We start from the raw sequence: 13,609 nt of genomic DNA, 5'->3' as shown, positions 1-13,609 counted from the left end.
CTCACCTGGGGACCCCAGGTGGGGCCAAGCCCTACCCGAAGCTGGACACACCTTGGGGAGGTTTAAACCCCGCTGGGAACACGGGCAGGACGTCACCCCAAACCCCGGGGGCCGCAGCTCAGCCGGGATTTTCCCTCCCAGGCGGAACCAGCCCTGCCAAGTTGTTGCTCCATCGCCCTGGCAGTGCCGGACGCCTCCTGTCAGCAGAGAAATGCGGGAGCTCCCGGTGCTCCTGGCAAATCCTGGCCCTGGGATTTGTCAGAAGGGTCTGGAGTGGGGTAGGGGGCGAGTCCCAGGAGCGTGATGGGGACCAAGAGCTGCTCGAGCAGGATAAAACAGCCCCATGCCCATCCCTGTCCACTCTGGGACAAAGGAAAAAGCCAAAAGGGATCCTTAAAGCTTCCTGCTCCCCCGTGGAAAAATCAGCTGGGGCTGTGCCAGGGCAGACTCGATGCCAGCACGTGTGGGAGCTGGGTTTGGACTGGTGTGGCTGTGCCAGGACGATCCCGGCTCAGCGGGGAGGCAGCTCAGTGAGAGACGGGCATTTCCCAGTCTGGAAGCACCGACACCCCCAGTAAAACTGGGAATTCTGGACTCAGACAAACCCCCAGAGACGCGTCACGGCCACCTCCGGGCGACGGGAGAAGTGTGGCCGTGCCCCGACCCAGAGCTTCGCTTCAGACGTTTGGGGTTTACTGTTGCTAAAGGGATTTAGCCAGAACGAATTAAGATCATTTCCCGTCTTAATTAACTCTGCTTTCACTTCCTGGCACGTGGGAGCTCGGCCTCCTCAACCCTGCCCGGCCACAGCGGCGGGAGCTGTGCAAAGACAGCAGGGAGGGACCTTGGAGCGTTCCCCTGTCACCATCCGAGCCCTGTCCTCGCTAAATCCATCCCCAAAAGCCAGAACCCCTTTTTGTGGCTGCATTTCCCCTTCCCTCCTCCCCGTCCAAGCTTCCAGGAGCGGCGATTTGTGCCTCTTGCACAACAAATCCCCTCCTCTCCCCGCCCGCCCCACATCCCTTTGAGGCACAAAGGAAGAAGGCTGGAGACATCCTTCCTGCGCCTGCCGCGGACAATGCGGGGGAAACAGCCCGGGAGGAGTGGGAGCGGCCGCAGGAGCCGCCCATTGTCCGGCCATTGTCCGGCCAGGACCAGCCTGGGGCACCCCCGGGGCCAGAACCGCCTCTGTGCCCCAAAGGAGCCACCCCGAACCCGAACCCGAACCCGCTGCCCCAAACCCGAACCCACTGCCCCGAACCTGCTGCCCCAAGCCCGAACCCTCTGCCCTAAACCAGAACCCGCTGCCCCAAACCCGAACTCGCTGCCCCAAACCCAAACCAAACCCAAACCAAACCCGCTGCCCCAAACCTGAACCCCCTGCCCAAAACCTGAACCCCCTGCCCCAAACCCACTGCCCCATCTAGAGCCTGGGCTCCACCTTCACCCGGCACCGCTGCAAATCCTCTCCTTTTGCGGGGGTTTCACCATCCCCAGGCCCTTTCTCCGCTCATCCCCGTTTGCTGCCAACCTCTGCAGCCATTGCAGCCCCCCAGAGGTTGAACCTGATGATGTTGGGGGGCTTTTCTGACCTTAACAACTCCAGGGGTCTCCCCTGGCTGCCAGGACTGCAGAGCCCTTCGGTGGCCAGCACCAGGTTCAATCTGGTGCCGGGGTCACCGCACGGCCCCAGGGCTGTGAAGCCCCACAATATCCACCCAAAATGGACCAGCACAGGATTTTCCACTGCAGAGAAAAACGAGGAGGACACCCAGACGGCAGAAGGCTCCAGACCCAGCCCTGAGGGTGAAACGAAGCCCCCAGGGAGCGGGTCCCGCCCTCAATCCCTGTTTTCTCCTCCAGATGGGAGGTGCACGAGTTCAGCTGCTCCAGCCCACGTCAGCAGCTGGAAAACCCTGCAAGGACCCACGCAAGCCCGGCCTGCTGACGGCAGCTGAGCGGGGCAGGGCGGCAGGAGCAGAACCGCTCAAAGTCACGAATCAGCCCCCAAATTTGGGGCTGCCGCTCAAGTCGGTGCCGGTTTCGGTATTCACCTCCCGTTTCTGAGGGCTTTGGGAGGGCAAGTCATCGCTTGCAGCCCTGCTGCATGAGGGAGGTGGTGACAGAAGCTGTTTTTCTTTAAAACCACCCCAAAACTGTACGGGTTTTAAACATCTGAGGTGATTTTAGGGCTGGGATTTCAGGAGTGGCAACACCTGAGTGAGCACCACAGAGCTGGCAACACTCCAGAGGGAGGGACATGGGAGGAAGAGGAGGATGCCACTTGTCCCTGCTCCTGCCACCACCCCCAGAGCCCCAAGGAGCAGGGGGACAATCCCAGCCCAGCCTGGCCCCTCTTTACAGCCCAAAAGTGGGGCCAGGCCCTCTCCGAGCTGCTGGCGGCTCCCAGGGCCCGGCCGGGCCGGGGCTGCTCCGCTCCCCGAACATTCCCAAGCGCGTTTCTGCCCGGATAAAAATAGCAACCATCAGTATTATTGTCCTGCAAGCAAATATAGAAAGATCACATCCTCCCTGCTGGTAAAAACGGTGCAGCAGGGACCTCTCTTCGAACGCAGCCATGGGGAGAGCTCTATTTCGGGAGCGGGAGAACTTGGGAAGACAGAACAGAACCCTGAAATTTGTGATGGTGACGCACTGCAGCATTAAATATCCATGGAAAACTCGCCTTCCCCCTCCTCTCCCGGCTCCCCCGGGGTTTTGTTCAGGCTTTGAGGCTCGAGGAGGGTGCTCGGGCTTGCACGACACTCCCAGTGCTGCCCCGGCGCTGCCCCGCGGATGGGAACGGCCCCGATCCCGTTTGGGAGTGCTCTTGTCACCACCGTCCCCTCTCAGCGCTTCCCGGCTCCCGAGGAGGGGCTGCAGCAGCAAAACCCCGTCCCTGCTCTGCTCCCCAAAGCTCCGGGCGGGTGGCACATCCCTGGTCCAAAAGCAGCGGGCAGGGATCCCCCAGGAGGGAAGGAAGAGGCGCTGCTGGCCCCAGAGCAGGAGATGCCCCGAGCCTCCCCGACCCCTCCCCTGCTCCCATCCCCTTCCCTGCTCCTGGCCCCCTTCCCCTCCTCCTGCCCCCTTCCCCTTCTCCTGCCCCCTTCCCCTTCTCCTGCCCCCTTCCCCTTCTCCTGATCCCTTTCCCTGCTCCCATCTCCTTTCCCTTGTCCCGACCCCTTCCCCTGTTCCCGACCCCTTTCCCTGCTCCCATTCCTTTCGCTGCTCCCATCCCCTTCTCCCGACCCCTTTCCCTCCTCCCATCCCCTTCCCCTGTTCCCGACCCCTCCCCTGCAGCCTCCGGAGGGAGGGGAGCCTCAGCCTGAGCCTCTTTTTTGGCCAGGGAGGATTTCCACGCCAGCCCGGCCTTTCCGTGCGTGTTTGCGCTCAAGGCACGGGGCCGCTCCCACCCAGCTGGGACCCGGCTCCAGATCCAACCCCGTTCCTCCGAAAATCCCCCGGGAGAGGAGAGGAATGCGGCAGGGTCCAGCTGCGGGCGGGGATCCCGGCTGCTGCAGGGGAGGGGGAAATCCCGGGGCCGGGGGTGTCTGTCCGTCCCTGTCCGTCCCTGTCCGTCCCTGTCTGTCCCTGCAGCAGCGCCCTGGGGCGGGTCTGATGTGCGGGTGCAGCACCAGGACCCCCAATCCTGAACCGAACCCAAAAATTGACCCCAACCCTGCCCCACAGCACCCCAGGGACCGCTCCCCTCCCAAACCAAACCTGCCCCGGGCAGGAGCAGCCCCGCACGCCTGGGAGGGGCTGGGGTGGAGAGGTCGCTCCAGCACCCCCAACACCTCCCCCTGTCCCCGCCGATCCCCCCAGGACTGGGAGCAGGGAACGCACCGAGCAGAACTCCCTGCACCCCCCTGGCCTCCTCCCCAAAACAAAACACACCCAGAAACAGAAGGGAACCGCTCAGGGAAAACCCGGCAGTAACTCCGCAGGAATTCCAAACAGCCGCGTTCCCGGGAGGAGGCTGCTCCTCTCCCGCGTCCCCCCCTCCGCCAGAGCCCCTCGGCCAGCCCGGGCCAGGTGCCCCGGGCCAGCCCCCGGGGCCATTCCCTCATTTCATTCCGTGCACATCCCAGCTGGCATTTCAGCCCCCAGCCGGTGCCAGATTTCTCTCTGCTGAGCCAATGCGCTTGGAAATACATGACGACTTCAGCAGATTAATTGGAAACACAGCCCGGGTGTTGCAATCCCAGGAATGACTCCAATTTCAGGAACAAATGTTTTCATAGAATCACAGAATCATAGAATATTCTGAGTGCGAAGGGACCCACGAGGAGCATTCAGTCCAACCCCTGGCCCTGCACAGACACCCCAAAAATCCAACCCTGTCCATCCCTGGGAGAATTGTCCAAATGTCCCTTGGAATTTGGCATCATAACTTCACCAGTTTCCTGAACGTTTCCAGCCTAAACTGGGACAGGCTCCACTCACACCTGGGATCATTCTTTTAATGTGGTGTGTTCCAATTAAAAACCTTCTCAAGAAGATTTTAGACACACCACGGAAGAAGAGGCAATTTTAGTTTGCTCTGTAAATCTCCTCTTAAAACTTTGCTGGTTTTGAGCATCTCAGGGCTCCTCAAAACCAGACCCAAACTCTTCCCCCAAGATCCTGAAATCCCACCAGGGCTGGGAGAAGAGGAGGGCTGGAGGAGGCTTCCCTGGATGGAAACCATTCCTGTGCTTCCACATTTTCCACCCCTCCACAGCAAAATCTCTCCCCTTGCGGGGCTTTCAGCATCACCAGGCCCTTTCTCTGCTCATCTCCTGCAGCCACTGCAACCCTCCAGAGGCTGAACCTGATGATGTTGGGGGATTTTTCCAACCTTAATTCCACGATTTTCCCCTGGCTGCCAGGACTGCAGAGCCCTTTGGTGGCTGACAAAGCCACCAGGACTGAAAAGCCCTTTGGTGACAGCTTCCCTGCTGCTCAGGGTGATAAGGGAAGGAGAAAAGCTGGTCTGTCCACCCCCAGAGCCTGGCAGGGAGCTCTGCCCCGCTGCCAGGGCTCTTGCAACCCGACAAAAACTGTGTGGGAAGGGGGCTGTGGCTGCAGGGAAAACAGGGAGCTCGCCCAAGGGTCGGTGACACCAAAGAGGGGGGCTCTGGAGAGAGGGAGGGGCTGTGGCTGCTGCTTCAGACCCCCGTGGCTGCTGCAGACACGGGGCAGTGCCTGGGTGAACAGAGGTGCCCCGAGAATGGAGCGAGAGCAGCCCCTGCCTCGGTGGCCCCCGTGTTTGCCACGATTCCAGCGAGATAAAACCCATTCGAATCTTCCCAGAGAAATCGGCTCCCACAGGCCTGGGAGCTGCTGCCCCTCCTCTCCCAGCTGTTTGGCCGCCCCTCTCAGCCCAGCCCTGCCAGAGCTGGAGCCTGAGCCAGCAGCAGCAGAGGCTGCACAAAGCCTCCCCCAGCCCCCCCTGCCCCTCTCCAGGCTTAAATCCACCGACCCAGCCCCAAACCCAATTCCCTTCTCAGCTTTTGCCTCATGGAGCTCTTTTTTTTTCCCTGCCTGAAAGCCACAATTCCCAGCCAGACCTTTGGGGTGTGTGATTCCTCCTCCCTGCCATGAAGGCAACGTAACTCGGCGTGTCCCTGCCACTAATCTGGATAATCTGACAAAACAGAAACCACCGGCTTTGCTGATGAGGTGTCACTTTGGGAGCTTTGCTCATCCCAGAGACCTTTCTTTGGGGCGTCCCCGTGACTGGGAGATCCACGGGCTGGTGCTGAGCACATCCCAAAAGAGCCCGGCATGGGAACGGGAGCCTCTGCTCGGAGCTGGGCTGGCGGGGTCAGCCTGGCTGGTCAGCGGGAGAGCCGCGGCCAAGCCTCGTCTCTCATTCCCAGGGTCAGGAATGTGCCAGAGCTGCCGCGAGGGGACAACCACAGGAGCCACGTGGACGGAGGGGATGTGGCGGGGGGGTTCTGCAAGGAGCTGCTGCAGCCTCCCCCTGCCAGCCAGGAGATCCAGGAGGACGCGGGGGTTCGTGCAGATCCAGCACACGCCCCGGCTCCAACCCGGCCCAGCCCGCAAATCCTTCTGCAAGTTGCTCTGTCCCACCTCCAGATGTGCCAGCACCCCGTCCTACACCCTGAGCCCCTCCCAGGCACGCCCTGCACCCTCTCGGCTCTCCTGGCACCGCGTCCCAGACACCTCCACGTGGGGCTGGGCTGGTTCAGCTGCCGGAGCCGACATCCCCCCGTGCCAGCACCCAGCTCCCCCAGCCCAGCCCCATCCCTCATCCCCAGCACCCAGCCGGGACAGAACCTCCACCCAGACAGACAGACAGACAGACAGACAGACACCCTGAGAATCCAGCCAGGTCCCACCGAGGTAAAAACAACACAAATCCTCGCAGCTCCCTGCTCCTGACGGAGCTTTCAAGGGTTCATCATCGGCACTGATACAGATCCACACCTCGGAGCACAAACAAGGAACCCGCAGGAACCACAAAGGAGGCTCGTGGAGCCCTGGCCAGGGCTGGAGCTGACTGCAGGCGTCTCTCCAGGGACTCCCTGAGCTGTGATTTGACGCGGGCTCTGATCAGACGTGGGATTGTCCACACAGGAGGAACAAGCATCAACCCCTGCCTCCAACACATCCTGCTCTGCTCCAGCCACCAAAAGCATCGGGACCTCGAGTGTCCTCTGCCCAGCCAGCCTGGGCCTCACCAGCCCCTCTCCCTGCAGGGCAGGGCCTCCTTTTTGCAGCTCTGAGCCTTTTTCAGTCGCTGCCTGTTGCGAAGTGGGGAGAGCAGTGCTGACACTGCATGAAGAGCATCAAAGAGTCACGAGTCCTTACTCCCACCTGCTGTCCCATTTCCTCACTCCCACCTGCTGTCCCATTTCCTCACTCCCACCTGATCCTTTCTGGCACCACCCAAAAGCTCAGACTCTGCAGAGCTCCAGTCCTGCAGTGACTTTGGGAGGGCTCCAGCACGGCCCGGGTGGGTGCAGCATCGCCTCTCTCCCGACAGATCTGCTCATGGAATGCTCCCCCCGGAGCAGGAGGATGCTCCAAGCACCGTGGAGAGCACTGAGAGCGCTGAGAGCTCCCTCTGCACTCTGTGGAAAGGGAAACCTCGAGGTTTTCAAGGGAAACCTCGGCTTTGGAAAGGCTGCGCTCCCTGTGATGCAGCTCTGGGGACTTTTGTCACTCCCGGCTGTTTCCAAGGAGATGAGGTGGAGGAACCAGCCTGGTTTAGGAGCCGACCCCCGATGCTGCATCCCCACCTCCCCTCCTCTTCCTCCCCCACGGCCCCGGGCCCTTTCCTCACACGGTTCCTGCCATTCCCGGCCCTCGGCCTCGACGCCTCCCGCCACCATCTGGGCTCCATTTAGGGGAGCTGATGTTTTTCACAGGGCTGTAATCTAAACTTTGGGATGGAGTTTACATCTCGCATACCAGCGTCTCACCAGCCGCGCACCGGGGGCCGGCGGCTGCCCCGGGTACCTGGGAACGGCGCGGGGATCCCGGATCGGGGATCCACCCACAAACCACCACTGGATCCAGCCAAGCACTGTGAGAGCCCAGCGAGCTGAGAATCAGCTCGGGGAGGCGGCGGCGGTGGCAGACAGAGCCCGACATCAGCGTTATCCATCTCCAGCAGCAGGAAATTCCCCAGCCCGGGCGGCCGGAGATGCGAGCAGGGAAGGAGAAGAGATTTGGGAGCGGGTTCAGCCCTGCTTGTGCTCCAAGCCAGGGTGACAGAGCCACCTCAGGGCCTGGTGAGGCTCCTGCCCCAGCTCAGGTGACCCCCAAACCCCCACCAGCCCCCTCCACATCCTCACCAGCCCCCTCCACATCCTCGCTGGCTGCAAGGTGGGCAGAGCCGCAGGCAGCCTCCAGAGGCAGCCGAGGTGGCTCAGCCCCAGCAATCCACGAGGCTCAAGCCAAACCCAAAAAATAATGTTTTCATACTTTGACTTTTCAGGCAGGATTTAGTCATTTGTGGACACGAGGCCTTGGCAGGGCCGCGCTGCCTCTGCTCACCTACCCCGGCCCGCGGCTGTTTACGGCGGCAGAGCCTTGGAGGAGAGGGGAGATTTGTGGTTTAATCCAGGTGAATTTTTCCCTGCTGGCTTTATGGAGCCTGCAGAAAGGGGGGGATTCAGCATCCCTGCACAACCAGGGATGGACCCACCGCAGGAGATGAGGAGTCACAAAACAGCCCAGCCCTGCAGCTCCACAAACGTCGCCTGCACAAACCCAGCAGGATTTTGCCCCTCATGGCTAAAACACAAGTTAAGGGCACAGGAGCCAAGCCCTGGCTGGGCACACTCGTGGTAAGAGGCAGAGTGGCTGAGAGCTGCTCTGCCATACGAGAAAAGCAGGTTCCACCCCGGCCTGGTGGGGTTGTGCAGGCTCTGTTTGCCCAGCCCAGCACTCGGAGCTGCCAGGGAGAAGGGAAGGGGAGGTGGATCCAGGCCCTGGTGGCTGCCAGGGTCTCCCTCAGGAACCCTCCGTGCCCAGGATCCAACACGAGCTTGGTCAGCTCCTCACCTCGGTGTCAGATCCAAACTCCCCAGGCACGAGCCCGGGGCTGTATCTGCCTTTATCCCCTCCCTCCTCCCACGTTTGTTATTAAACAGCCACGGCCGCTTCTCTGCAAGTCCTGCCTCAAACCAGCAGAGCCACAGCACAGCTCCTGAGCGCCGTGTCCCACGGCCCGGGGATGCCAGGAGCTCATCCCCAACACCCTGTCTGCCTTCAAGGCTCATCCACCACGAGGGTCCTACCACGACGTGGATCCCACCAGGATGAGGATCCCACCACAACCAGGATCTCAGCATGACCAGGATCTCATCACCATGAGGATCCCACCACAGCCAGGATCCCACTACAGCCAGGACCCCACCACAACCAGGACCCCACCACGGCCAGGATCCCACCACCATGAAGATCCCACCAGGATGTGGCTCCCACCATGACACTTCTGCATTTTCACCCAGCGGCCAAACCACCCGAAGCATCGGCGAGGCTGAAGCGGCCAAGTGGAGCAAATCCTCCTGGAAAGGAGATTTTGATTCCAGAGTAACCAAGCGTGGGACAGAGCTCAGAGACACAGGAAGGATTTGCTGAGACAACCCCGGGATCAGCAGCACAAACCCACCGAGGCCACTGCCAGGAGCAGCGCTGCGAGGAGCCTCCGTGCCCTGCAGGCGCTGCAGCAGAGGCTGCACAGCTGTCCCGTGCCCTGCAGCCACTGCAGCAGAGGCTGCACAGCTGTCCCGTGCCCTGCAGGCGCTGCAGCAGAAATTGCACAGCTGTCCCGTGCCCTGCAGGTGCTGCAGCAGAGGCTGCACGGCTGTCCCGTGCCCTGCAGGCGCTGCAGCAGAAGCTGCACAGCTGTCCCGTGCCCTGCAGCCACTGCAGCAGAGGCTGCACAGCTGTCCCGTGCCCTGCAGGCGCTGCAGCAGAAATTGCACAGCTGTCCCGTGCCCTGCAGGCGCTGCAGCAGAGGCTGCACGGCTGTCCCGTGCCCTGCAGCAGAGGCTGCACAGCTGTCCCGTGCCCTGCAGGCGCTGCAGCAGAGGCTGCACAGCTGTCCCGTGCCCTGCAGCCACTGCAGCAGAGGCTGCACAGCTGTCCCGTGCCCTGCAGCAGAGGCTGCACAGCTGTCCCGTGCCCTGCAGCCACTGCAGCAGAAGTTGCACAGCTGTCCCGTGCCCTGCAGCAGAGGCTGCACAGCTGTCCCGTGCCCTGCAGCAGAGGTTGCACAGCTGTCCCGTGCCCTGCAGGCGCTGCAGCAGAGGCTGCACAGCTGTCCCGTGCCCTGCAGGCGCTGCAGCAGAGGCTGCACGGCTGTCCCGTGCCCTGCAGGCGCTGCAGCAGAGGCTGCACAGCTGTCCCATGCCCTGCAGCAGAAATTGCACAGCTGTCCCGTGCCCTGCAGGCGCTGCAGCAGAGGCTGCACAGCTGCCCTGTGCCCTGCAGGCGCTGCAGCAGAAGCTGCACGGCTGTCCCGACTGGGAACGACAGATAAGGCTCAAATGATTCATTCAGTTTAAACCTTTATTTGTTCTTGCTTACCCAGAGGAGCCAGCAGCTGCTAATGCTGAACTGGGCCGGCTCCCAAGCGCAGACAAAGGCCTGCAAAAATGGGTTTAAGGAGGAACTGGCTGCTCAGAAAAGCAATCCTAGAAGAGGGAGTTAGAAAGAGGGAGTGCAGCGCGGCGCAGGAGGAAGAGGAAGCCGGAGAGCACCTAAAAATAAGTTTTAAAAAAAGCAGCGAGGCACAGGACAAAGGCCCGGGGCGCACGTGACCGTTCCCCGCAGCGTAGGCAGGATGCGAGCTCGGAACACAACACTCCCTCCCCAGCAACCCCACGTACAGAGCCCCAGCCACCTCCCAGCTCTGCCAGAGCCACTGCCAGCACCTTTCCCCACCTTTCCAAGGGCTTTTCCCCCGTGCCATAAATCCCCCTGGGTGCAGGGTCCATGCCCCAAGCTGGGCATGACCCGCTCCGGGGTGGAAATGCACCGAACCCAGCAAGGCTGGAGTCAGACAGGACAGCTTGAAAATGTACAAGGACTTGAAAGGAAGTCTGGAAAATGAGGTTCTTCCCAAGAAGCACCCTCAAAAAACAGCCAAAGTCCTGCGGAAGCGCTACCCAGGGGTTCCCCTGCAGCCTCCCAGGCAGTGCCTTCAGCAGACCTGAGCAGAGCTCAACTCGTGATTTCAGTCTGAAACAGCCAGAAAATGCAGCTGACAAAGGAGCCTGGCCTGGCTCTGCTGCTGCAGATGCTGTCACTCCCCTCCCGTGGCTCCAGGGCTGCAGAAGGACCCGAGCTGGGGCCCTCCTGCAGGACTTCAACCCTCAGTGCCCTGAGAATGTCCCGATGGTGGCTGTGCCACCAACCCTCAGTGCCCTGAGAATGTCCCAATGGTGGCTGTGCCACCAACCCTCAGTGCCCCAAACCTGTCCCGATTGTGGCCCATCATTTCTCAGTGCCCCGAGCCTGTCCCATTGGTGGCCCATCAATTCTGGTGGCCGATTAACCCTCAGTGCCCTTTATTTGGTTATTACAGCCTTTATTTGGCTGATTAACCCCCAGTGCCCCGAGCCTGCCCCGCTGTGGCCGTGCCCACCGGACACCGGCGGCAGCTCCACCCCGGCCCGGGAGCGAACCGGGCACTCCCTCCCGGTGCCCACCCCGAGGGATGCGCCCCTCACACCTCCCCCTGCCCCGCCAGGCCTCGCAGGGAAGGAGAAATCCCCGGGATGGGAGAGGCACTTACAGGGCGGGCTGAACATCACCAGCGCCGTGGAGATCTCCAGCCCCTGAGAACATCCAGCGAGTTCCTCTCCCGGGAAGCCGCGGCTCCGCATCCCACATTCACTTCTGCTTCACCCCCGCCGCCCACCTGATCCTCGGCGAGGCGGGGAGAGCATCCGAGCCGTGCCGAGCTGGGTCAGATGCCAACCGAGCCTCTCAGACCTGATTCATCCCGTCCCGGAGCGCCTCGGGCTCCGCGGGGAGCGCAGCGCGGATTTCACCGCACCTTATTTCACACCCACCGGGCCGGGGGCTCTCAGAGCCCGCAGCCTCCCTGCTGCCGAGCCGGGCTGAGCCCGCAGCGTCCCCTCGGAGCCTCCCCGGGCCAGCGGCCGGAGCCCCGCATGGCCCCGGTGCTCACTGCGCGGTCCCTGAGCTCATGACTGAGCAACGCCGGCGAGCCCAGAATAGAGACCTTGAAGTGAAACCTCCCGGGATTGGCGGCTATTTCGGGCGCGCTCAGCCGCCGGAGCTGCGTGACATAAGAGGATATAAAAGAGGAAACTCTGCACAACAACTCTCACCTCACCGAGACAGGCTCGGGTGGCGCAGGTAGGGCAGTGCAAGAGTCCTTGGAGCGAAGCCAACGCTGTGACAACCCCCGAGGTCACCCCCTGTCCTCCCAACCCCAAAATCTCTCTGTCTGCAGCTCCGGGACCCCCGGGACTGTCCCCAAGCACAGCCCAAATCCCAAAATCTCCCCGAGCATCCTCAGGGCTGAGCCCAGCGGGAGGAGCGGGGCTGCAGCCCGGCGTGGCCGCGGCTCCTCCGCACAGCTCCGCCTGCCCAGGCCCCTCCCGGAGCAGGGATTGGAGACCAAAGCAGCCTCAAAGGGAGCACCGAGGCAGCCCCCAGACCCCCCAAACCCCCCAAACCCCCCAAACCTCAACCCCCAGATCCCTCAGCCCCTCACAGCCCAGCTCAGCCCTGGAAGGAAGGGCTGGGATCGCTCATGGATGGAGGATCCCCCACGGAAGGAGGATCCCCCACGGAAGGAGGATCCCCCACGGAAGGAGGATCCCCCACGGAAGGAGGATCCCCCACGGAAGGAGGATCCCCCACGGAAGGAGGATCTCCCACGGAAGGAGGATCTCCCATGGAAGGAGGATCCCTCATGGATGGAGGATCCCTCATGGATGGAGGATCTCCCACGGAAGGAGGATCTTCCACGGAAGGAGGATCTCCCATGGATGGAGGATCTCCCACGGAAGGAGGATCTCCCACAGAAGGAGGATCCCCCACGGAAGGAGGATCCCTCCCAGCCACCAGATGCGGGGAGGAAAGATCCAGTCCTGATTAACAGCCAGCATCGAGATTGGGGAATTTAAATTCTGGCGATTTTGGGAGCACGTTTGAGTTTAATACCGGGCAAACAAACACAAGCTGCAGTTTCTGCAGGTCAGACTCAGCACCTGACACCGCTCCCTGCCCGCTCACAGCGTGTCTGTCCCATCAGCAGCTGCATTTGAATTCTCGTGATGCCAGCGTGCTCTGCCAGCTCGCTCACGCCCCACAAATGTGCTCTCTCCTGGGCTTTGGGTCGGGAGTAAGTCACCAGCAGGGACTGACACAGTCTACAGGGCTAATTAGAAAGGAATTCCTCCCTGTGAGGGTGGGCAGGCCCTGGCAAAGGGTGCCCAGGGAAGCTGGAGACCTGTGTGAGCCACCCCCGGTCCCTGCACCTCCTCCTGTTCCCCACCTTTGGCTCCAGCGCGGAGCCGCGAGTGTGCCCAGCTCAGCAGGGTTTGTTTTGCCCTGGTGGGAGCCGTGTTTTGATCCAGCTCTGCAAAGCAGAAGAGCCAATTCTCCCTCTGGCACCGTTCCTGCTCCGGGATCCCGACGGCTCCCGGGGCAAATCCCGATGGATCCGGGTGTCTGGGGAGGTTTCTTGCTGTTGAGGGGCAGGGGCAGCCAGGCCCAGGGGAAAACCCCACAAACAGCACCCAAATTCTTCTCCCAGCACACCACACACCACACCCGGCCTTGAGAGTGAAGTTTTAGGTTGAGGAGAGACAAACCCGAAGGTGGGGTGGATGCAGGGATCGAATGTGGCAAACGGCCTCAGCCTCGCTCCAGCCCCTCCGTGGGGCCGGGACCTCCGTGGGGACCCACCCTTAGGATGTGCCCTCCCCGCTGGAGGCCTCCCGGGGTGACAGCGTGGCACTGACTCAAAGCTCTTTCCTCAGCATCCTCGGATATTGCCCAAGAGGTGACAGCGACGGCGCTGCCACCTCACCCCGCTCCGCCTTGGCACCCGCTCCCCCTCCGAGGAGGGTCTGGGAAATCTCCAAACCCACCCCAGCGGGCACTC

The 13,609-nt window shown here is 61.9% G+C and overlaps 1 protein-coding gene across 5 annotated transcripts in view; it reads right to left on the bottom strand.

Annotated features, from left to right (window-relative positions):
* HDAC7 (histone deacetylase 7) overlaps window positions 1-13,609 on the bottom strand; it is a 65,208-nt gene that overhangs the window by 27,935 nt on the left and 23,664 nt on the right. Inside the window, exon 1 of one of the 5 annotated variants that reach the window (XM_063420941.1) lies at window positions 11,261-11,687. The exons of the other annotated variants lie outside the window; for them this stretch is intronic. Within the exon in view, the coding sequence (XP_063277011.1) occupies window positions 11,261-11,351 (91 nt within the window). The 5' untranslated portion in view covers window positions 11,352-11,687. Of the gene's footprint in view, window positions 1-11,260; window positions 11,688-13,609 lie in introns of those variants that run through there. 5 annotated transcript variants of the gene reach the window in all.

This window comes from Prinia subflava, chromosome 34 (assembly GCF_021018805.1).
Source record: "Prinia subflava isolate CZ2003 ecotype Zambia chromosome 34, Cam_Psub_1.2, whole genome shotgun sequence".
NCBI lineage: Eukaryota > Metazoa > Chordata > Aves > Passeriformes > Cisticolidae > Prinia > Prinia subflava.
The sequence above is the reverse complement of the archived record's forward strand: the minus strand, read 5'-3'. Positions and strand labels throughout refer to the sequence as shown.